The following is a 26243-nucleotide window of genomic DNA, read 5'->3' as shown; positions in this document are numbered from 1 at the left end:
TGTGATACTGCCTGACGAGTTGTGTATCTAATCCTATCCTGTGTGATACTGCCTGACGAGTTGTGTATCTAATCCTATCCTGTGTGATACTGCCTGACGAGGTGTGTATCTAATCCTATCCTGTGTGATACTGCCTGACGAGGTGTGTATCTAATCCTATCCTGTGTGATACTGCCTGACGAGGTGTGTATCTAATCCTATCCTGTGTGATACTGCCTGACGAGGTGTGTATCTAATCCTATCCTGTGTGATACTGCCTGACGAGTTGTGTATCTAATCCTATCCTGTGTGATACTGTCTGCTGAGCTGTGTATCTAATCCTATCCTGTGTGATACTGCCTGACGAGTTGTGTATCTAATCCTATCCTGTGTGATACTGCCTAACGAGCAGTGCGGGGACAGGAAAGCCGACTCCAAAGTCGGCTATCACACCCTCCTGCCAATTGATGTTATCAGCTGAAGTTGTGTGGGGGCAGGAAAGCCGTCTGAAGTCGGCTTTCATAGCCGCCTGCTAATTGAGGTTATCAGCTGATGTTGTGTGGGGGCAGGAAAGCCGTCTGAAGTCGGCTTTCACAGATGCCAGCTAATTCAAGAAGAAGAGAGAAGAGGAAAGAATAGGAACATAGTATGAAAAGTTGAAGGAAGACCTAACATGTTGATCCACAGGAAGGCAAAAAAAAAAAAAAAAAACCCATGCTCCGTTTCGGGGAAAAAAATTTCTTCCTGACTCCACATACGGCAATCAGACTAGTTCCCTGGATCAACACCCTATCAAGAATCTAGTATATACAACCTATAATCAGAGTCAGACTCATGGTGCATGGTATGGCAGATCATTGCCATACAGTGCACCATGACTATGACCCAAAAGACTAAAACAAGGGAAGTAGGAAGAGGAGGGGAAGAAGACCAGCTGTGAAGAAGACCAGAGGACACAGGGAGAAGACAGAAGACAGGTGATAAAGCCTGGAGCGGGAAGAGGAGAAGGGGAGGAGGTGATCACCAGAGGAGAGCAGGGATGGGAATAGAGGGTAGGGAATGGAGGGGAGGGAACGGAGATTGGGAAGGGATCGGAGGGCAGGGGTGAGGGGTCCCACCCTCGGGAAGAGGTAAAGCAGAAAATAAGACAACAAAAAAACATTTTTATTTCAATCAGGGTGAGATCAGAGGGCAGGGGTAAAGTTAAAAAAAGAGGACAATAAAACATTTTTTTTTATAAACAAACAAAAATGTGAACAATTTTAACAATTTAAATAAGTATTAAATTAACAATATTTACAAAATGATAACAAAAATTGAAATGAAACATCACTACAGTTCTTCATATTGATTGCCTGTATTTGTGTATCCATGCCTGGGGGAAACAAAAGAATCAGAACACATGGGATACTGTGGGGAGGGGGGGGGGCAAGGCTTTGTGGATGCCGGATCCTCTGCACTGGTGTGCTGCGAAGTGGGTCCGGCATATGGGTCCAAGAATGTTGTTGAAAAGGGCCAGGGTCGATCAGAGTATGTACAGTAGAAGTTTCATTAAGTTCACCGGCTGACGCTTTATTTAAAGTCTCAAACATGACCCTTTCTGCGTGCGCCCTCTGTCGGTCATCCAGCCTCTGTAGTCTCTCGCCAGCAAATGTTGCAAAGCTGTCCCGCTTGGCCTGGGTCTGCAGCAGTAGAATCTTGTTCGCCAGAGATATTAGATCTGGTGATGGCGGCAAGCTGGCCTTTCTTTTCCTTGATTTTCTTTGTCACCGAGGCACAAGGTCTTCACTTGTAGAGGCCATAGGGTCTTCATTCGCCGATGCCATAGGTTCCTCATTCCTTGACAGCACACTCGCCTCCTCCATACCACGTTCCGTAGCCGGGATGTCGTCATCTTGCCGATGGTGCTGTGGGAACACAAAATTAAAGTTAAGATTTGGTTACAACATCCAGCAGGTATGTTGTGACCAGCATGGGTACACGTGCACTAAAAAACAAATATGAGGGGCGGCTAAACTATGGCATGTACATTGAAAGTATAAATGCTATTTACAGGGAAGCAAAGAAGGTACTTACATCTTCAACAGGGGAGTCAGTCCAGATGTCGGGGTCTTCTTCCGGGGTCGGCCGCATCGTACACGCCATTCGCCGAGGTAGCTCCTGGTCACGGGTGAAGGCAAGCAAGTCATAATACCATAATGTCGGCACATAAACCTCATCTGTGCCGGTACCCGACTTCTTTCTTATATACGGTACGTAGACCCTGGATCTTTCTCTTCACCAGCTCTTCATCCACCTTCTCGTTGGGGCCATGCCTTTTAAAGAGGGCAATCAATTGCTGGTATGCCTCCCTCTTTTTCTCTCTATTGCAGTAGTCTGTTGATTTTATTTGCCAAAGGCACGGCAGGGAGCCGTAGAGGTCAATCATTTCCCTCACAAACTCTTCACTTTTGAAAGCCATCTGAAAAAGGATAGCATACAGTGAGCATACATGAAACATTTTAAAACATAGTAAAAAATACTGCACACCATTTGTTGACCCCCTTAAAAATGGCCTCCAATGCATAAGCAAATGTATACTTGTTGGGTGTGGCAAAAATCCACTAAAATAACTTACCGTGTAAACAAAGCAATATAGCTGCCTGAAGAACCCAAAAATTGATTTTCAGTCACAGCTGAAGAAAATCCACAAATGAATGGAATCACAGCTGTAGAACGCTACTAGGATCCAAAAATCAGGACGCTGACAAGGCTTCAACAAATCCCAGATGGACGAATCTTGCCCGGAGAACACTGCTACGATCCGAAAGCAGAGCGCAGATAGGAACAAAGGAACGGAATTGCTGCAACGTCGCCTTATTTTAAACCTGCCGCCAATCAGAACGCAGTAGAGTCCACCAATCGGAGATGAGGGGGCGCGGAAAGGTAATTTTATGCACGCCTTTGTGACACAGTATAGTCCCTATCAAGGTGTGGATCGTTGAAATAGCTGCTGTGTGAAAGCGCCCCAACGACCAACGAGATCGTTGGTAAGATCGCTGGGGCGGCCGAGATCGTTGGCAAGTTCTACATGTTTGACGGCTCCCCAACGATCTCTCCAGCGATCTCAAAACCGTGACGTAGTAACGATCTCGCTAGCGATCTCGTTATATGTGACAGGGCCTTAACTCAGCCTTAACAATGCTGAATGGTCACCTGGGCTCTCTAATGATGGATGTCTCTATTATTAGACAAGAGAGAACGTATTACAGCAGTAGACAGCCATGTGGGAGAAATATAGGATAAACTCCGCCATTATCTACGGAAGTCAGGAAAGCCTCTGTTAACATTGTGACTTTACTGAATAAAGCCGATGACTTCGAAAACAGGCTTCGATGTAATAATATTCGTCTAGTGTCCCGGAGAAGGCTGAGGGTAGAACCCTGGTCGACTTCTTTGAAGGAATATCTAATGTTTGGCAAAGGGGAACTTTCCAATCTGTTTGCAATAGAAAGGGCTCATAGGGTTCCTTCCAGACCCTTACCGCCAGGAGCCCCACCAAGATCGGTATTAATCAAACTACTTCATTTCAAGGACCGAGATAAAATTCTAAAATTAGCACGGGTGATGCAGGACCTTCCCATTGTGGGCTCAAAAGGTATTCATCTGTCCGGACTTCTTGGCTGAGATCCAAAAAAAAAAGACTGGCTCCATTTCAAGACATCAAGAGGAGACACTGCCTCCTACAACTCCAATGTGGCATTCTTTACCCAGTGAGACAGAGTTTCTGCCTTTGATTTAACTAATTTTTTTGACAATCCTAAAGAGGCCTTGTGGCGGTTAGACCTCCATGAACGTCAACTGAGGAACCGCTGAAATACTTGAATATCCTGATCGCAAAAATTAAAATGTCCTTTTTTTTTCTTCCCACCAGGGAAACTATATACCATATTGTAATACTAAAATTGCTATTCCACTCGAACTGCTTCCTTCATACAGCAGCGCTTTCTACTCTGAAAGGTCAAATCTCCTTTTTCTATTAATCAGGCCATCTCTTGGCTGCAGTGGCTAAGGTACAGTACGGCAAGGTTCTGCGACTATGGTCACTGATCCGGAGAATATCCGGTCAGAGTACTTCGGTTTTTTCATAAACAATTATATACCTCCAAACTCTTTAAATCCCTTACGGAAATTAAGGGCAATCTTGACTAGATACAACTACCTCAAGTATCTGATGTACAAAGAAAACTATCAGATGCAACTCCTGGTGTTGAGGAATTAGGAAGCATTAAGCACTTTTCAAAATAACAAAGCTCCTGGGATGGACGGGTTTCCCTCTGAACTATTGAAAGAGTTCGGGTTGGCGTTGCTACCCCGGTTGCTGGAAGTCTTTCAGGAATTATTTGAAATTAGTGCATTAACTAACTAAATGTGTGAGGATGCAATACTACTTATTCCTAAGCCAGGAAAGGATCCAGTATACACAGAGTCATACCCATTTTGCTATTGTCAGTAGACATCAAAATTCTTGCCAAAGTGCTGTCCATGCGGCTTAGTAAAGTTATTACTCATTTGGTGAACAGGGATCAGACAGGATTTATGCCTGCAAAGTCCACCTCTATAAATCTGAGGCGACTCTCTCAATTTACAACTGCAGCCAGGGAATATGGAGAGAGGGGGCGGCGGTTCTCTCATTCGATGCTGCGAAGGCCTTCGATGGCGTCCAGTGGGAGTACCTTTGGCGAGTTATGAAGGGTATGAGGTTTGCTATATTTTATTGCAAGGGCCATGAGTGGAGCAAATGGGTCCCTTTCAGATTCTTTTAAATTATGTAGGGAGACAAGACAAGGGTGTCCTCTGTCCCCTGTTATTTGGTTTGGCCACAGAGCCACTGGCTATTAGTTTACAGGTAAACAAGGAAATAAAAGGTTTTCTTTAAGGATCTGTAGGAGAGAAAGACGCATTATTTACGTCCGAACTTTTTATTCCTCGGGAGATACGGAAGAATCTCTAATAAATGCCATATCTTTAATTGATGAGTACTACTCTGGATTGCGAAGTAATTGGGATAAATCCATATTAATGCCAGTAGATGAACTATCTCAGATTAACCAGACAACTCAAGGTGGAGAGGGGATTTAAGTATTTAGGCAGTGAAATCTCTGCTAATATTAAGTCTCTTGACTCTTTGAATTTAACTCCGTTATATATGAATTCCAACAAAAAGTTAATACCTGGTGAAAACTGCCAGTGTCAGTTGTTGGCCATACAAATTTAGTCAAGATGCCTCAGCTTCTTTATATTATCCATAATATTCTGGTCTGCCTCCCCTTGAAATAGTTTTTTAAGTTTCAAGACATGTTTAAAGAGTGGATAAGGAAAAAAGGGATTTCCCCCATTGTTCCCTTCTCAAGGGAGGTACAAAAACATACTCCCAACGATGATACTACTGCGCAAAGCCTGGGAAAAATCTAAACAGCTGTTAGATATCAACAGATATACTCAGTTTACCCCCATATGGCAAAATCCCAAACTTCCTGAGATGTTTAGGTTGGAGGGCTTCAGTGTCACAGGTGTGTCAGGGTTGACAGACAGTCATACTGTGTCCGGCTGTAGAAGGTCGCTCCGTTTGGCCTTACAAACATCTCCCTGATCCTTATAGGATTCCTCTCTCTTTAGGACCCAGCGGTGATCCTCACCTTGCTTGGAGATAACACCTTTCCCTTTAAGACCCTGAGGTATCCTCACATTTCTGCAGTTAATCAGCACTTCCTTGCTGTGTTATTAAATACACTCAGATCCTCAGAGAGTTGCTGTTGATAGCGTGTATACTGATTCAGGCTTAGGATTCTAGTAGTTGACTACAATTACCTTGGAGTTCCTTCGTGGCATGTTGCTGTGCTTTCTCCGGTGTCATCTTGGAGCTAAGTGTATTACCCTGTTTGTTTCCCCTGTGTGTACTTTAGTTGGTAGTGGGGCTTAGTGCTCACCCCTCCCGCTCCCTACCAAGGGCCTAGGCTTAGGGTCAGCTAGGACCAGGTTTCCTGCTTGGCGATAGGTGCAGTACCTCTTTAGGGTTTATAGGGGAGTTAGGGTTTGTTGATAGATCTGTTTAGGGGTCTCCACTCTCCCTTTCAATAGTGGTAGGGCTCCCTCCCCTTTTCCCTTCATTAAACGCTGGGTTCTCCCCATACCTAGTGTGACATTTAGTCCTTGGAAAAAAAAAGCTGGCATTCAGTTTATAGCTCAGCTGCAGGAAGACATAACCTTTGAAAGATTTCAACAGAAGAATTTTTATTTCAGCAAAAATATTTGTATCAATATCTCCAACTACGTCATGCATGGTCTACAGAAAACACTATTGCCCAGCTCAAAATCCATAATCATTTACTATTCCCAATGATATTAAACCTAAATTGCATAACAGGAGCTATCTCCAGGTTTTAGAAATTACTTCTTGCGCAATTTATATCTAACCATCTTTTAATAATAAAAGAAAAGAGGGAGCAAGATATTGGTGTAATTGACCCTAACTAATGGGATACAATAGTTTCCTCGGTTCCACAAAGGTCTACCAGGGAAGCCCAGAGGCTATTGCAGCTGTACTCACTACATCGGGTTTACAGAACCCCTAAACTGCTACACAAAAATAGGGGTGCTGTCGGATGACACGTGTCTGAGGTGTGGACTTTGTTCTGGGCGTGTGGCTTTCTTGGAAACAGACAATAGGATACACTGACAATGTGTTTGACCTTAAAATCCCAATGCAACCTATAGTTTGCATTCTGGGCTTTGTTGACAATGTAACTGAGGATGAGAACATACGATTGGCGCTTAAAAGGTGTGTCTATCAAATTAGGAAAATTATAGCATCACACTGGCTGGGTAGTTTACCCCTAAGACTATGGGAATTATTGAGAAAATACAACTAATAGTACGCCTAGAAGAGGATGTATATAGGAAACAAAATACTTAGGGCCTTTCAAGATATGCTAAAGGTGGAGAGCCTTTTATGGTCTATTTTGTCCATGCAGTATGATGACCCTAATGAACCCCACCTTAACTTCCCTGGCAAATTATGGTAACCCCAACACAGTAAGATCCCCAAACTATGACCCCCCACACAGCTCTCCATACAGTATAATGGGCCCACACCTCTCCACACTGTATAATGGCCCAAACTATTCCTCCAAAAAGTATTATCACCCACACACAGCCGTCAACACAATATGATGGTCCCCACACAAATCTTCACACTGTATAACTGCCTGCATACAGTATAATCACCCCCACATAGCCCTCCATAATGTATAAAGGCTCCCACATAGTATAATGGGCCTCACATAGATCTCCATATAGTATGATGCACTCCCCATAGCCCTCTATACAGTATACTGCACATCCCATAGTCCTCCATATAGTATAATGCACCCCATAATCCTCCATACAGTATACTGCACTCCCCATAGTCCTCCATACAGTATTATGGCCACCAGAATTTTAAAAATAAATACAATACGTACCTCTCCTCGTTCCCCCGCTGCTCCGGTCTCTGCAAAAAGCGTTCTCAAGCGCCGCACATCTCAGAGCAGCGGACACCATGTAGTGACGTCATCGCACCCCCTGCGCTGAGACATCAGATGCTGAGGAAGAATGATGGAGGAGGAAGCATCAGCTGACACTTCCTCCTCCATCATTGCATTCAACTGTATCGTTATCCACAGTGCAGATACAGTTGAACGTGCGATGGGGAGTTGTGGGGAACCTGGTGTTGGTGCCGGCACAGAGCCCCCTTGACTCATGGGCCTCACGGCAGTCACGTGGCCTGCCACCATTGGCGATATGCCACTGATAGCAGAAACAAATATCTTTCACCTTTCTGGTAATTAACCTAATTTATTTACATGTTTAATCTCACTGTATTCCGACACTTACTTGTCAACAGCTGAAATCTCAGCATTAATACGTACTTGTGAATATTGTTTATATCTAGAGATGGCTAGGAGCGGGAAGGAAGGGTTGGGATGGGTGGTTTTTTTTTTTTGTTTACTATACAATGTACTGTTGAAAATTTTCAATAAAAATCTTATCCGATGTGCAATGTGTGCCCCCTGGTGGCTTACTGATGGATTAAATGAAGACTCTAAAAAAACTACTTTTTTCAGCCTTTATTTACAAAAGCTCTAAAAACAAATATCCTTTGTTTGCAAACATTTTGTATTTTATGCATTAAAAAGGATCACACGGTTACAAACGCTGTAACTCTGAAAAAAAAAAACCCTCAAGATATTACAAAGTATAAAGATAAATAGTCATGACTGACATTGCATTGTATTGTATTTCATACAGGTCAAATGTGTGGATAAAAACACACATCATCCCTTTGTTGGGAAATCTGAATTTACCATCAATCCCCTGGAGACAAAACAAATCCTATCTTTCTGCAATTATCACTGTGGTGGCTAAAAAAGTAGTACTGTAGATCTATAGTAACAATATAAAAAATATATTGCAAAAGATAAGACAGCATCACCTAGAGCCGCAGCATTGTCCACTCCATCAGTGATGGCAGCAGCACCATGGAGCAAGGTCTGGCGTGTCCTCCTCTTCTCCATCGTGATGCCATGCATCCACCGCGGCAATATACAGAGAATTCTCATGCCAAAGCTAAAACTTTTCATTTTGTTGTTACAATAAATAATTAAATTTCTGTAGCAAAATACAAAAAAAAAATTGCATTTTCCAGTGTCTGATCTTCTGCAGTGGAGATCTCTATCTGGCTTGTTGAGCTTTTGGATTGCATCCGTGTTTTGTTTTTTTTGCGTTAGCTTTGTTTTCTTCCATTTATGCATGCAGCTTATTTTCCCATAACAAATCATTATGAATATCCAAAACTCAAGCACCTAATAAATACTGTTTCATAAAAATAAAAATGGTAACTGTAATAAGTAAACCAGGATATGGAGATAAAAATCGAGTGTTTCCTAAGACAAAAGTGCAACAAGTTCTGGAGAGGGTTTAGTGACTTCTTTCGCAGCCAGCACCTTGATCTAGCCATCTTCCTCATTGGAGGGCTGCATGTTTTAGGGTCTGACATCCCTGTCAATGTGTAGACCATAAAAGTATAGGGATTAGCTCTTTAAGGCTTTTAAAGAAGTAGAGGTAGGGAAGGGGAGGTCACAAGAAATAGGTCATTGGAACTCAACTCCAGAAATGTAAGTGCTATGTTGTTAGTCAATAGGTTGTGAAATTATTTAGAAACATCTTGGACCGGGTATCTCGGATTCCCCAGTAGTAATGATGTACTGGGGTGAGGTTGGGTAAGTGCATCGTGTAGATGGAGATCTACAATAGATAAGGCAAACATAAACGTGAGATACCAATCTGCTTGAAGCCCAAGTGGTTCTAGGTTAATAAAGTAAAACAAAGTAAATGGTTTTGAGAGATGATAACCAAGAAATCTGAGCAAAGATAAAACATGTAGAAAGTGACTGAGCTTGGCAATAAAAAAATAAAGTTCTACTTTTTTTAGGTCACGACGGCTTGTTGGCTTCTTCTTCGTACGCATTGCCAGTCCCATTCTGAACGTAAGATGATCCTGAACCCAAGCCGTATAAGTGGCCACAATACTTAGCGTCGTCTATGTGATCTTCAAAGAACATCTGGACGAGAATGATATAAAAAAATAGTTAAATATTGGCAGTCAGTAAGAGATGATTCAATGGTCATTACTTCACAAAGCTCGACAAATGACTACCTCCATACAGAATCAAGTAAAAGATCATATACTGGATCAGTAAACCTATTAGCAATGTTACATAACACAAAACAACTGCAGAACATGACCTATAAAAGTGATTGCCTAATCAGAAGTATATCATGCTGTCTAATATATAAAATAACAGATATACATACACACAACATTGTGCAGCAGTTTAGGCAGGTATGCAGAAAGGGCTGCAAAGTATGAATGGTTTAAAAAATAAAAGTGCTAGAAGTTTATTTTTATCAATTAACAAAATGCAAAGTCAATGAACAAAAGAGAAATCGAAATCAAATCAACATTTGGTGTAACCACCATTTGCCTTCAAAACAGCACCAAATTCTTCTAGTTACTTGTGCACAAAGTCTGAACTTGCAGACTGTCTCATAGTGAGAATTAAAATACTAGACATGACATTTTATCCAAAAATGTCATTATATTTTCATTAAAAATATAACTAGGTCTTCATTAGAGAACATGGCTCCCAGAGCGAGGTATTTACACATACACGAGCAGCAGATGTGGAGATCCTTGCCAAGGTTTGCTACCCACCGTCAATAGGTGGTACTGGTTGGGGGCACTGGAGCACCCCAGGAGCTCGCTCTTACAGAGATTTTGAAGGATTATAGACAGGTGGATGAGAAATCAATTTTATGAAATAAATGATAGTGATCATCATTTTTATATTTAGATTGAAACACAATTCTTTCACTGAACCAGAAACAGCTGTATAGGAGGCTTAAAACTGAGTGAAAAACAGCCAAACTCTGCTACAAAGTTCAGATTGTGGAATATTGTTTCTTGTCACAGGTCATATACCATGGAAAGACTGAGTACAGCCACAAGGTAGTTATACTGCATCAGCAAAGTCTCGTACAGGCAAAGTTTTCAAAGCAAAACAGAGGTTTCAAGATGTACTGTTTAAGCTCTTTTGAAGAAATGAGCAACATTGAGAATCAAAGGCAAAGTGGTCGGCCATGGAAACTTTGTGTAGCAGACAAAAAACACATCATGCTTACATCTTTTCAAAATCAGAAGATGTCCAGCAATGCCATCAGCTCAGAACTGGCAGCAACCAGTGGGGCCCAGCTACACCCATCTAGTGTTTGAAGAAGCCTGGCCAGTAATGGTCTTAATGGAAGAATTATGGCCAAAAAGACATGCCTTCAACATGGAAACAAGTGACTCAATTTTGTATGAAAAAAAACATAGGAATCGGTGTGTAAAATGGCAAGCAGTTGCTATGGACTGAGGAGTCAAAATGTGAAATATTTGACAGTAATAGAAGGCAAATATTTGGTAGTAATAGAAGGGCTGTAGAGCAACACAAAAATGAGTCAACAGTGAAGCTTGGTGGAGATTCTTTGCAGGTTTGTTGCTATATTTCAGCAAATGGAGTTTAGGGTTTTGTCAGGATTAATGGTGCACACAATACAGAGATATAGAGGGAGATACCAATCCATCACGCAATACCGTCATGGAGACATCTGATTGGCTCCAAATTTATTCTCCAACAGGACCATGAGCACAAACATACAGCCAATGCTATAGTATCTTGACCATAAAGAAAACCAAGGAGACCTGAAAATGAAGATGTGGATGCTACAAAGCCCTGAACTCAAAATTGAGTCTGTGTGGGATTACATGAAGACAGAAGGATTTGCAAAATTATACATCCACAGAAGATCTGTGGTTCGTTCTCTAACATGTTTGGAACAAACTCGATGCCAAGTGCCTTCAAGATCTCTGTGATGGTGTTTCTCTTTTGTTCATTCACTTTGTTAATTGATAAAAATAAACTAATAAAACTTCTCACTTGGAAAGCATTTTTTCAGACCTCCTTAAATGTATAATACTGTTGTGGCTAAAAGTTTTGAGACTGACAAATTTTGGTTTTCAAGGTTTGCTGCTTCAGTTTTTTATGGTGGCAATATGCATTAGCTTTAGATTGTTATGAAGCGAGATCAGATGAGTTGCAAAAAATTGCAAAGTCATTTCTTGTCATGAAAATGAACTTAATCCCAAAAAGCCAATTTTCACTGAATTTCAGTGCTACTACAAAATGACCTGCTAACATGAATTCAATGATCTTCTCATAAACTAAGGAGTAAAAGTGTTAACGAGGACAAGGCAGTTGATATCAGTGTCATGCTGATAGAATTCTAAGAGCAGATTGGCTGCTTTAAAATGGAGCTGATGCTTGGAATCAATGTCTTCTACAGTTAACCATGGTTACCATGACGTAAACATGTGCAGTAATTTCTTCGCATTAAATAGGCTTTACAGGCAAGGATATTGCCGCTTGTAAAATTGCCCCTAAATCAACCTTTTCAAGAACTTCAACAACAAAGGTTCAATTGCTGTGAACAAGGCGTCGGTGCACCAAAGAAAGTCTAGCAAGTGCCTGTACTGTTTTCTAAAGAGGACTCAGCTACGTCAACAGTTCAATAGCAGTACAGAGCTTGCTCAGGAATGGCAGCAGGCAAGATTTAGCGCATCTGCACGCACAGTGAGGTGAAGACTTTTGGAGGCTGGCCTGATGTCAAGAAGGCACTTCTCTCCAAAACATACATCAAGGACAGACTGACACTCTGCAGGAAGTACAGGAATTGGACTGCAGAGAACTGGGGTAAAATCATTTTCTTTCATGAAGCCCCCTGCAGACTGTTTGGGACATCTAGAAAAAATGATTATCCAAAGAAGAAAAGGTGAGCGCTACCATGAGTCCTGTGTCATGCCAACAGTAAAACATCCTGAGACCATTCATGTGTGGGGGCTTTTCATCCATGGAGTAGGCTCACTCACAATTTTGACTAAGAACACAGTCATAAATAAAGAATCGTATCTAAACATCCTCCAAGAGCAACTTTTTCCAACGATACAGGAGCAATTTGGTGATGAACAATGCTTTTTCCAACATGAAGGAGCACCATGTCACCAGGTAAAAGTGATATAACTAAGTGGCTTGGTGAACAAAAAACATTAAAAATTTTTGGTCCATGGCAAGGAAACTCCCCAGATCTCAAATCCACTAAGAACCTGTGGTCAACCTTCAAAAAGAGGGTGGAGAAAGAAAAATACAGAAATTGAGATAAACTCCAAGCACTGATTAAGCAAGGAGGAGTTGACGTCAGTCAGGATTTGGGCCACAAGCTGATATCCAGCATATCAGGGTAAAGGCAGAAGTCTTGAAAATAAGGGTCAACTCTGTAAATATTGAGTCTTTGCATAAACTTGGCCACGACTGTATATCAACATAATCGGCATGACCTGAAAGGTGGCCCAAGGCCACAAGGAAGAAGTTACTTTTAGGAGAAATGTCCTCTGGTCTGATGAAACATAAATCGAACTGTTTGGCCATAATGGCTATTGTTAAGTATGGACTTAGAAGCAAAGAACACAATCCTAGCCATAAGACTGCGTGCCCACTATGCGTTTTTGCCACGGAATTTCCGCAGCGAAGACGCTTAAAAAACACTTGGTAATAAGTGCCCCATGGTCCCCAATGATAATCCGCATGTGCTGTGTACATGCTGCGGAAATTTCCGCTGCAGATTATCATTGTGGAAAAATATGCAGCATGTCCATTAATTTTGAGAACACGCAGCGTAATTGCCGCCATTGACTTTCATGGAAACGCTTAATATCCGTGTCCGCACATTTGCACACACGGATATCATACGGTTCAATGTGCGGATGGTACCCGGGTCTGGAGAAGAGGAGACTCTCCTCCGGACCCGGGTACCATAGAATCTGTAAAAAAAAAAAAAAAAAAAAAAAAAAAAAAAAAAAAAATTTAAAATAAAAAATAAAGATTATATACTTAGCTTCCGATGTCCCCTGGCCTCCTCAGCGATGCGTCCTGTCTCTTGTACGCCTTGCGGTGGTGTGAGGGCCTGCCATGACGTCAGTTAGTCATGTGACAGGTCACGCGACCGCTGACGTCGGCGGTCGCGTGACCTGTCACATGACTCAATGACGTCACCGCAGGTCCTTTCCCAACACCGCGACCGATACAACAGACAAGACGGAGCGGAGAAAATACCGTGGGCCATCGGAAGGTAAGTATAATCTTTATTTTTTACCATTCTTATTCTTTTTTTTAACTATTACTTGGTTACACTATATAAATCTATGCCGGTTTCATGGATTTATATAGTGTGACCAAGTTGTCAAGCACTTTTCCAAGTGATGCTAAAATCGCTTGGAAAAGCGCTTGATAACCCGCATGCAGAAATGCATGTGAAGAACGCTTCACAAACGCTTCTACCTGGCGGAAAAACGCATGTAAAATCCGCATGCATTTTTCCTGCCAGGGAGAAGCGGAAAAAATATGCAGCATTTCTGCATCGTGGACACATAGCCTAAAGCACGGGGATGTCAGCATCATGTTGTGGTGTGGCTTAGCTGCAGGAGAGACAGTAGCACTTCACAAATGCCATTATGAGTAGCAAAATTATGTGGAGATATTGAAGCAACACCTCAAAACATCAGGCAATAAGTTAAAGGGAGTCTGTCGCCCCCAAAGTGGCAATTAAACAGCCTAAACATCTATATAGGGGTCCTAGTCCCTATTCAAATCATACCAAGCATGTATAGTTTAACTTAATAGTTTATTTAAAAGGAACCTTTATTTGATATGCAAATGAGAGCGCTTTAGAGCACCCTTAGTGTGGTCCATGCCTTGGTGCACCATCACACCCTCCTACTTCCATAATAAAGGCGGTAACTTATGATGATTGACATGCCTGTGAAGCTGAGTGTGAATGCGGTGTCATACCATACTCATCCACTGTCAGTGAGCAGGTGCAGACTCGCTTTAAAGAGTAACCACCGTTTTAATTTTTATGTCATAGATTTATAGTATATGCGAAAATAAGCAACTTTGTAATAAATCTTAACAAATAAATCTGCTTTCTCCACCATGACTGATCTTTCATTCTGAAAATACTCAATTCTAGAGTAAAATCTGTATTCAGTGAAAATATATTTTTAATGAGGGAAAAATGCTGGTGATTTGTAGCTTTATATTTTAGTTTTTTTTTTCATATTTTTAAAATCAAGTCCAGCAGTTGGATTAATATGCAAATAGCCTTGTCTTTGAAAGAGCTTCATACACTATATTATATATAAATAGGTTCTTCAAAGTAGCCACCTTTTGCTTTGATGACTGCTTTGCACACTCTTGGCATTCTCTTGATGAGCTTCAAGAGGTAGTCACCGGAAATGGTCTTCACTTCACAGGTGTGCCCTGTCAGGTTTAATAAGTGGGAGGATATACTGAGGATAAGTTTATCCGAGTCACCAGCCTCAGAAATCGCAGGTTAACAGCAGCTCAGATTAGAGACCAGGTCAATGCCACACAGAGTTCTAGCAGCAGACACATCTCTTCAACAACTGTTAAGAGGAGACTTTGTGCAGCAGGCCTTCATGGTAAAACAGCTGCTAGGAAACCACTGCTAAGGACAGGCAACAAGCAGAAGAGACTTGTTTGGGCTAAAGAACACAAGGAATGGACATTAGACCAGTGGAAATCTGTGCTTTGGTCTGATGAGTCCAAATTTGAGATCTTTGGTTCCAACCACCGTGTCTTTGTGCGACGCAGAAAAGGTGAACGGATGGACTCTACATGCCTGGTTCCCACCGTGAAGCATGGAGGAGGAGGTGTGATGGTGTGGGGGTGCTTTGCTGGTGACACTGTTGGGGATTTATTCAAAATTGAAGGCATACTGAACCAGCATGGCTACCACAGCATCTTGCAGCGGCATGCTATTCCATCCGGTTTGTGTTTAGTTGGACCATCATTTATTTTTCAACAGGACAATGACCCCAAACACACCTCCAGGCTGTGTAAGGGCTATTTCACCAAGAAGGCGAGTGATGGGGTGCTACGCCAGATGACCTGGCCTCCACAGTCACCAGACCTGAACCCAATCGAGATGGTTTGGGGTGAGCTGGACCGCAGAGTGAAGGCAAAAGGGCCAACAAGTGCTAAACATCTCTGGGAACTCCTTCAAGATTGTTGGAAGACCATTTCCGGTGACTACCTCTTGAAGCTCATCAAGAGAATGCCAAGAATGTGCAAAGCAGTCATCAAAGCAAAAGGTGGCTACTTTGAAGAACCTAGAATATAAGACATATTTTCAGTTGTTTCACACTTTTTTGTTAAGTATATAATTCCACATGTGTTAATTCATAGTTTTGATGCCTTCAGTGTGAATGTACAATTTTCATAGTCATGAAAATACAGAAAAATCTTTAAATAAGAAGGTGTGTCCAAACTTTTGGTCTATATTTATTTATTTTACATATATACACCGTAGTTTGGGGGTGAAATCATGGTGACAGAATCCCTTTAAATGTCAGGGCTGTGAAAAAGGCTGAGATGTATATAATAGTACCCTGTGTACGGGTGGCATTTTTATAGCCATCACTTGTATCCATGAATGATATTTAATTGCAGAGCTGTTCATGTGTCATCTCCCTATTTCATGAGATCATAAGACTCGTTACATCAATATCTGTGCAATATAAAATGATATCTGAAGACTGGGGAAGAAGAGAAGCCTGTGCCTTCTTTATCAAGGTAGAGGTACGCTGCCCTCTTGGGGGTGTTTGAGGTTGTACTATCGGCAGCCACCTGCTTTGCCTGGGAAAGGACAATATACCCTCTTTTCACTTAAAACATCGGGGCGGGGTGAGGGGGGGGGGGGTGACAGGCAGAAGGTGTGGGGTCTTCTTGTACTGGCACCTAATGAGTTAACTTTGGTTAAGTCCAATTGTGTGTGATCAGATACTTTTCACTGGGGAGTGTTACTTCTCCCTGTATAAGTTTCTATCAGAAAACACCCATGTGGACTTAACAAAAGTTAAATGAAATCCATCAGCAGGTTTTTGCTTCCTCCTCTGAGAGCAGCCTTATGTAGGCAAAGAGACCCTGAATCCAAAGATGTATCACTACTGGCTGCAGCCATTCTGACACAATCAGATCTTTTAGATTTAGCAATGCAGCAGAGCTAACCCCGCCCACACCTGGCTCTGTATGTACAATGTCCATAGACAGTGAGCTGCTTATCATATAAGAGGGGGCGGAGTCAGACGAGCGCCCGCAGGCTGGCTAGTCACAACAATGATAATCGCCAGGTGATAAAACTTCAGTGTAAGTAAACAACAGTACACAGCCTGACATGGGACACATCCTTGAAATCAGTGTTTTAACCCCTATATCATGCTGTCCTCAAATTACATAGCAAAAATCTGCTGACAGATTCCCTTTAACGCATTAAGTTCAAAATACTTTGATTGCTAATATTTCCACAAAGGAGAGGTGAAATAAAGAAAAAAAAGTTTCATTTTGTTCTACAGCCATTATTACATTGTGTGTCCAGTTCCACATGAAAAATTTGGTGAAAGGTCTTTTATCGGTGTATTTATATCACTTTTCTTTTTTCCAACGTAAATGAATGAGTAGGGAAATGAATGCCAAGCCCGAGCAGATTGGGCCTATGTCAGCACGTCAGCATTAATAACATTTCCTCCAATATACTATAGTTTATATGACGCTTACACATCTGATCCAGCACTGGATCTTCTTTGATAAGACTCATTTGCAGCACTAGGACATTATTGCAGTGGGCAGAGTTTCCGGCGCCCCCTTTCACGCAGTATAAGCCATGTCACGGAAGCTGTAGTCTGATCGCACATGACCTAAGGATTCTGCATCATTGGCCAAGTATTCTGACTGCTGAGTATCCGAATCTCAGAGAAAGAGAATTTTTATTGCAAAACTACATAGAGTCATTGGGGCTCACAATCTAGATTCCCTATCAGTATTTCTTTGGGTCTGATGGACCATATAATAATGAATTCAGTTTGGACTGGGAAATTAGGGGACGTATCTTCTTTAATGTTCTCCTTTCACAGTCGGTCCACAGACACTGATGATTACATGAGAAAACCCAACATAGAATACCACTGGCGCTAACTGAAACCGCCTTACATGTCCCCCCTGCTGCAGATAAGCCACACTGACCACCACAGGGTTAATCCAACTAAAACACAATAATACTCAGCTATTGTGCAAGGTGACAGGTTGTAAATAAAGAAGAAAACCTCACCAGCCCACCAGGTAGTTGTAAACACGATCACTATGCCTAACTGAATGGTGATCCATCCACTAATTCCAAGACAAGGGCAGATGAAGGAGACAGTTATCTGAAAAGCATAGGGTAGTTAGCGTGCTGAGCCTAGCAGGATTCGTAGTCCCCCAGGCTGCCATCACTGTTTACATCTGGAGCTCCTCATGTGTATAATGAACATTGAGACAGTAGCTGTCGGCCGGGCACTATCCGAGAAGCCTGACGGAGTCTTCTACAGAATCAAGTCTATTGTGAGTGGACGCTATGGATATGGACGTATATGACTTTCTGTGGACACATGAAACCTGGACTGCCATTGTCTTGGAATTAGTGCATGGATCATCATTCAATAAGGTATAGTGATCATATTTACATCTACCTGGTGGGTTGTCTTCTTTATTTACACCGTCACCTTGGGCAATATCTGAGTATTATTTGTGTGTCAAATGATAAACCCTCTGCATATTTATCTATGGGAATTAGACAGGCAGAGGATATAGAATCATAGAGTGTTATAGCTGGGGGGGGACCTCCAGGGTCATCGTGTCCAACCCCCTGCTCAATGCAGGATTCACTAAACCATCTCAGACAGATATCTGGGATAGTTTAGTGAACAACGCCACTCTCTCCTCAGCGGCTCCACCTGGAGATCTAGAACACTGGTGGGTCAGCAGTGCTTTCTTCTGGGGGCAGAACGTGTCACTATTGTTATGGTAAAATGAGAGGGGGCCCTGTAAGAAGACACATACCATACGGCACAGCAGTTCTTCTCTAGGGCGGTACTTGACTTAAGCTTGATCAGTGCTCTCTCCCATCGTCCTCTGTACACATGAATATTAGACTCAGCAAGCATTCATATATTTTCGATGGGGAGAGTGAAGAAAGCCACTACTAAACACCTCTGGGGGTTGGGGGCCCTTATCACAAAAGGGTTCAATGATTAAATTCAAGCTGCCCTTATCTTTCCTGACATCACTTGTCACAGGAGACCCCCATAAACATTAAAACTGTGGTGTCACCCCATTGATATCGACAGGTCAGCCAATATAGACCTTATCATGGGGTGCTGGCCTTGAATCAAGACATCAACATTTAAGACATGGCATTTAAGTAGTTCTGACTGGCGTGGGCATCCTTTCACCCATTGTTCCCCTTGGTCTGGGGGCGCTCGTGACACAAACCAATTTTTTTTTTTTGCAAAGCTTCAACAGCAGTAAGATTTTTAACAGCAGTAAAACATAATTGTACTGATGATGCCAGCTCTTGTTTACCGCACACTAGACACCATAAAAGCAAGAATTGAAAAATAAAATGTGTCATTTCATTTTTCTCATCCTATTTGGATTTTTTATCGCTGTATTTCGGCGCACAATGTGAAGAGAATGTGGTCATTCAAAACTACAACTTATCAGATAAAAAACAAACCCTTGTACATATGTAGAAGAAATATAAAAAGGTATGGCTCAAATGGGAAGGGGTTAATGTGTATGGGGTCTTTAGCCGTTAACCAAATCAATGCCGTTAAATACAGTAGATTATTCTGGTTCCGTAGACTTATTCACATCATCACTTCACAAAAAAACGATAAAAGTCAGCAAAAGCCTTGCCAAGGTAGCCAAGACGCTTCTAAGACTATGTGCCCACTATGCGTTTTTTAAGAGTTTCTGCAGTGGCAATTCCGCTGCAGAAACGCTTAAAAAACGCTTGTTAGCAGGTCTGCTATGTTCCCCAATGATAATCCTCATGTGCTGTGCACATGCTGCGGAAATTTCCGAGGCAGATTATCATTGCGGAAAAATCCGCAGCACTACCAATTATTTTGCGGAATCGCGACATTTTTGCCACCATTGACTTGCATTGAATCGCTTAATATCGGCATGACTACATGTGCACACGCGGATATTAAGCGATTCAATGTGCGGATGGTACCCGGGTCTGGAGAAGAGGAGACTCTCCTCCAGACCCGGGTACCATACTACCTGTAAAAAAAAAAAAAGAATTTGAACTAAAAAAAAACATTATACTCACCTTCTGATGGCCCCCCGGTCTTCTATCCGGTACGTCTTGGCTCCCCAGCAGCTCGCAATGGAGTAAAAGGACCTTCCATGACGTCATTCAGTCATGTGACAGGTCACGCGACCGCCGATGTCAGCGGTCGCGTGACCTGTCACATGACTAAATGACGTAATGGAAGGTCCTTTTACACCACCGCGAGACACCGGGGAGACCGGACGTATCGGAGAAGGAGACCGGGGGCCATTGGAAGGTGAGTATAATGTTTTTATTTTTTACCATTTTTATTCCTTTTTTAACTAATACGGTCACACTATATAAAATCCATGCCGGTTGCTTGGAAAGCGCTTGACAACCCACATGCGAAATCGCATGTGCAAAACGAGTGATAAATGCTTGTCCCTGGCTGAAAAAAACCGCATGTACAATCCGCATGTACAATCCGCATGCGTTTTTTCTGCCAGGGAGATGCAGAAACGCTCAGGAAAAAATCCAGAGCATTTCTGCATCGTGGGCACATAGCCATTCACAAGAAATTCCCACATCATGATCAGATTATACCCAGCAGTGTCATGTAAAAGTAGCACACACCAGAAGAGCAAACCTGGCCTTAGGCAAAGGACAACCTTCATCAGTTTATTCAGTTGAAGATTTGAGTTTGGATATGTTCCTAATAGAACAAATTGGGGTCCCAATCTCTAGATAACCCCTATTCGGTGTTAGGTTCTGGATTCTGCTTGAGACAGGACAGCATTTCCTGTGTGGACATATCAGTGCTGTGGGTGATGGAGGTTGAGGCACATACAGAAAAGGGGCTGGCTTAGCTGCCAGCCAGTCTCCTTCACACATAACATTGACAAACTATCCTGCGACTAGCACAAGCCAAACATGGAGCTGCAAGGACCTCAGTGGATATCTGGAGATTGGAACACCTTTGATAACCCAGATATATTAGTTAGTTATAAATTGTCTCTATTGGAGAATCTAGCGCACTTGCTGTAAATCTCCGTACACTAATTATGGTGCCAATCAGACTGTGACATGCTGTAATTAGCATGAGGCACATGCTTTAATATTTATTATAGATGCTCTTATAAGGGATCTACCCGGTGACATTGCCTTTCAGTATTACCTGTTACACTGGCGAGGTCAGTATGACAGTATTTATCCAGTGCTAAACTGGCTTTATCAACGAGCAGTTCTATCCTGCTATGAAGCCACACATTTATGGGACTATACTCTGAACATCCACTGTGACTTTTCCTTACCGTTGCAGTAAATCACAATCTAAGATTGGCCTAACTGTGCACATTTCTCAATAGTGAAAAGTTAGGTACATGAGGCCAAAACGTCAACGTTAGGTCAGTGTAATAACCTTTGATTTCATACCTCTCTCATCTTGAAGAACGCCATTCCTGTCAGTAAGGAGTCGGAGCCGGCCTGATGCTGAGGTCCTATCCGCTCCAGCTCCAGTTGTTCAGCCACTTCTTGCAATCCACCCTGATAAGAGACAATGATTAGACCTCAGCCGATGTGCAGTTTGGGGAGTGCACAGCCTCGGACTGGTTTCCTTGTATCCTTTGCTCACTATCATCTTCTCACCCCAAAATACATAGCAGCAAATGAGATGCATATTTTTTTCATGAGAGCTGGTTGCCTAAAATTCTTTGTCCTCCTGGATGTTTGTTTAGTTGCCCGGCTGTCAGTGTACATGACCTGAAGATCAGATATGAGGCAGGCTGGCCATACATATGAAGCCTTGGCTGAATGCTTGTGCGGTGGACATCCATCTCTCCTCACACTCTGTATGCCCGGACGAGCTGGTGCTCGGAATTGGGAAAACGGAGAAACCACTACCAGGTATATCGAAAGCCGGATTATTATTACCCAGATTTCAACTACCCAATCATTCTATTCCCAAACGTCTGATATCAGGGAAGAGTAAGGAGGTCTTCATACACTTGTGGATGACAGATCCTGCCGATATGGATTAGTTTGGCAGGCATACAACTAAAATGTTAGAATGGGGGAGAGGATCTGTGATCAGCACCCTAGTGGATCCTCTCTAGAATAAAATTGGTCATACACACTAAATAGGGTTCAAAAGGGTAAAGTATGGCTCACAGGTTTACCCTGAGATTCTCTAGGACTGCCCCGCAAACCCAACATTATACTCGTACACACTCCTCAAAATTGAAATTGTAACAGAAGGAAGGAAAAAGCCATGGAATTCTGGAAATCACAGGATCGATAGACATGTTTATGATAAGCAAATGGTGAAAAAAATGGAAACTAAATTTTCAAATTTTCAGGACACTAGAGCGGTCTGGTGAAGGTCACAGGACTGAAAATGTTCAACAGTTTGGATTGTCCTTTACATCGACAAAGTAGAACCTGTGTGGCACAATGCTGTACTATGAGCCAGGTCACCACTGAGGGCATGGAATAGTTAGCTGGCACAATTTACAAATGTGCTGACGATCATTGGTTCGCCCTATCCAGAGACCACCACAGACCACTCAGAACATCAGAAAACGGCACTGGTGGAAATATTTCTCAAATTGCACAATATAAACTACCGTTCAAAAGTTTGGGGTCACCCAGACAATTTTGTGTTTCCCATGAAAACTCATGCTTTTATTTATCAAATTAGTTGCAAAATGATTAGAAAATATAGTCCAGACATTGACAAGGTTAGAAATAATGATTTTTATTAGAAAGAATAATTTTCTCCTACAAACTTTGCTTTCGTGAAAAAATGCTTCCTTTGCAGCAATTCCAGCATTGCAGACCTTTGGCTTCTAGATGTTTATTTGCTGAGGTAATCTTGAGAAATTTCCCCCCATGCTTCCTGAAGCCCCTCCCACAAGTTGGATTGGCTTGATGGGCACTTTTTACGTACCATACGGTCAAGCTGCTCCCACAACAGCTCAATGGGGTTGAGATCTGGTGACTGCGCTGGCCACTCCATTACAGAGAGAATACCAGCTGCCTGCTTCTTCCCTAATTAGTTCATGCATAATTTGGAGGTGTGCTTTGGGTCATTGTACTGTTGTAGGATGAAATTGGCTCCAATCAAGCGCTGTCCACAGGGTATGGCATAGCGTTGCAAAATGGAGTGATAGCCTTCCTTATTCAAAATCCCATTTACCTTGTACAAATCTCCCACTTTACCAGCACCAAAGCAACTCCAGACCATCACATTACCTCCACCATGCTTGACAGATGGCATCAGGCACTCTTCTAGCATCTTTTCAGTTGTTCTGCGTCTCACAAATGTTCTTCTGTGTGATCCAAACACCTCAAACTTTGATTTGTCTGTCCATAAAACTTTTCTCCAATCTTCCTCTGTCCAATGTCTGTGTTCTTTTGCCCATATTAATCTTTTCCTTTTATTAGCCAGTCTCCGATATGGGTTTTTCTTTGCCACTTTGCCCTGAAGGCCAGCATCCCGGAGTCGCCTCTTCACTGTAGACGTTGACACTGGTGTTTTGCGTGTACTATTTAACGAAGCTGCCAGTTGAGGATCTGTGAGGGGTCGATTCCTCAAACTAGAGACTCTAATGTACTTGTCTTGTTGCTCAGTTGCGCAGCAGGGCCTCCCACTTCTCTTTCTACTCTGGTTAGAGCCTGTTTGTGCTCTCCTCTGAAGGGAGTAGTACACACCGTTGTAGGAAATCTTCAGTTTCTTGGCAAATCTCTCGCATGGAATAGCCTTCATTTCTAAGAACAAGAATAGACTGTCCAGTTTCACATGAAAGTTCTCTTTTTCTGGCCATTTTGAGAGTTTCATAGACTAAACAAATGTAATGCTCCAGATTCTCAACTAGCTCAAAGGAAGGTCAATTTTATAGCTTCTCAAATCAGCCAAACCGTTTTCAGCTGGGCTAACATACTTGTGCAAGGGTTTTCTAAACATCCACTAGCCTTCTTACACAGTTAGCAATCACAATGTACAATTAAAACACTGGAGTGGTGGTTGTTGGAAATGGGCTTCTATACACCTATGTATATACAGTATTGCAATAAAAACAAGACGTTCGCAGCTAGAATAGTCATTTACCACATTAACAATGTGTAGAGTGTATTTCTGATTCATTTAATGTTAGCTTCATTGAAAAAAAATGTGCTTTTCTTTCAAAAATAATGAAATTTCTAAATGACCCCAAACTTTTGAATGGTAGTGTACATCTCTACATTATCTGCTAGAGAAGGTAGGTATGGTGGACCTATGGAGAATACAGCACCCTGATGGCAGAATATTCCTGTTATTCCGCCTCCCATCATTCTTTGTCAAGAATAGACCTATCCATTGACTCTGAATCAATCATACCCTATATTAAAATCGGTGAGGTATCTGCCAAGGAGCATCTCTGACCACTCGCCTATACAGGTGCAACTGTAGATAGGTGTTGTGAGGTGTCCAGGGGGACATACATGGCACCTCAATCCTTTTTGGTTGCAACTAATTGGCCCTACTCTTAGCTCTAGAATCTTAGAATATTTTCGTTTTAATGATGGGTCATCTACAAGATTTATATGGGATCCTATGAAAGCATATGTACGGGGAACATGCATAGGGGAGATCAATAAGATAAAATCCAAAACAACGGAATTAACCCCCCAAAAAAAGAAAACGGCACTGGTGTGCTCATGTCTGCAATCAGCGGCACTCAGCTCTTGCATGAGTACAACCACAGAGTGGTGTATGAGCTCAACAGAAAGTCTATGAGCCCATGGCTCCACTCTGTGTGCAGCATGGTGGACTAGCTACTGCTCTGTGCATGTGTTCATGCAGCCCTGGTACTTGCCAATGTCAGACTACCGCAGCAGTGCAGATCGCTGGATCTGGGGCAATACCGATTGGCAGGATGTTAATGAGAAAAATATCACAAATAAAGTTAATTGATAGGTACAATTCAAAGTCTTGGGCATAATTACCAAAATCTGACTTGAAATAACAGAAAATAGTTTTAATAGTCAGTAATAAAGAAACATATTGGTATCTACATGTACGTACCTTTAAATTTTTGCAGCTTTTCATGAGATATTTAACATCGTAGATCACAGGAAAAAATAGACGTAGAATTTCAAAGAAGTCTAGCTCAACCTCAGGAAGATTGGAATTAGTCAGTATCTTTATTAGATAGCCAAAATCATATCCACTGCAAAACAATGGCAAAGGGAAGACACATGGGGGAGGTTTTTTTTAAAGATTATTTCATAAAATTAGAAGAGAAAAGGCAATTAGGAATACAGTATTAAAGGGAACCTGTCATTAGAGTTATGTTGCCCAAACAGCAGAGAAAACATACTTCGAAAAAGCAGCTTCTCCCCGTCCAGCTCTCAATGATTGACTTATAATTTACACAGCGTCATCCAGGGGGTGTCCTGTTCTAGTGCTCATCTTAACAAAAAACAAAAACAAAACCTCACTCCAGCCCATGCCAGACAGGGGCCTAATGAGGGCCCCCGGTTGCCTTCATCTTTGTCCTCCTATAGTCTTCATAGTAAATCATTATTTTCTCTATGTGTATACAACTGAAGTATGTCAATATATTGTGCAAGCAGGTTCAAGTTCCTTGGAGGATTAAAAAAAAATGTAATTTAAAAAAAAATAAATCCAAATCTCCCTTTTCCCAAGATAAAAATAACACAAGGAAATTGAATTTAAAAAAAATCATTAGCTACGTCCAATCTGTCAATATATAGTAATAATTAATCCACATGGAAAACAAGGCAATTTAAAAAAAAAAATCAAATGTTCTGCTTTTCAGTCACCGCACCTCACCAAATGTCGTATGCACCCCAAAATGTTTCCAAAAGAACTGCAGCTTGCACAGTTTTCTGCACATTGTAAAGTGAATGGTGTCATGGAAAATTATAACTGGTCACACAAAGAAACACAGCCCATTATATAGCTATGTCAATGGAAAAATAAAAAAAGTTATGGGTTTTGGAAGATGGAAAGAATTAAGTCAGTAAGAGGGAATATATGAAATATAATACAGAAGGAAAGTGAAGGTTACAAGTAGAGGACTCGTATGGATGAAAGACCCATGTGCTGATTCCCAGTCATCAATTACTTATTCTTAAACACCATCGTTTCATTCTAACTTTGCTGGAAAGTCACGACTTTGTGACACGGGGATCTCACTACACAAGGCCTGTCACTGACGGCACCAACACCTCCTAGGAATCTACTCTGTGCATATAATAGAGGAAAGAGCCGGACTGACATCAGATCCTTCTCAGAAGAATCATCGGTGTCATCAGTACATAAGATGTCATAGATGGCGTCTACATTGTCCATGGCTAGAAACAACGCCAGATCCGACCTGGCATTACTCGTGGTCATAATGGGGGCTACA

At 42.0% G+C, this 26243-nt stretch overlaps 1 protein-coding gene across 6 annotated transcripts in view; it reads right to left on the bottom strand.

Annotated features, from left to right (window-relative positions):
* Window positions 1–1385: 1385 nt before the first annotated feature.
* Window positions 1386–26243, bottom strand: part of CNOT7 (CCR4-NOT transcription complex subunit 7) — a 53982-nt gene continuing 29124 nt past the window's right edge. For 2 of the 6 annotated variants that reach the window (XM_073645412.1, XM_073645411.1), the window contains exons 6-9: window positions 24893–25037; window positions 21262–21372; window positions 2056–2440; window positions 1386–1886 (exon numbers count right to left, since the gene is read on the bottom strand). In XM_073645412.1, coding sequence (XP_073501513.1) covers window positions 2195–2440; window positions 21262–21372; window positions 24893–25037 — 502 coding nt within the window. In that variant the 3' untranslated portion in view covers window positions 1386–1886; window positions 2056–2194. Of the gene's footprint in view, window positions 1887–2055; window positions 2441–9279; window positions 9621–21261; window positions 21373–24892; window positions 25038–26243 lie in introns of those variants that run through there. The other 4 variants (XM_073645407.1, XM_073645408.1, XM_073645409.1 and 1 more) reach the window with 3 other exon arrangements.

This window comes from Phyllobates terribilis, unplaced genomic scaffold (genome assembly GCF_046119375.1).
Source record: "Phyllobates terribilis strain yellow unplaced genomic scaffold, ASM4611937v1 Scaffold_1__5_contigs__length_1240528914, whole genome shotgun sequence".
NCBI classification, from domain to species: domain Eukaryota; kingdom Metazoa; phylum Chordata; class Amphibia; order Anura; family Dendrobatidae; genus Phyllobates; species Phyllobates terribilis.
Note: the sequence above shows the minus strand (reverse complement) of the source record. Positions and strands in the feature narration are given on the sequence as shown.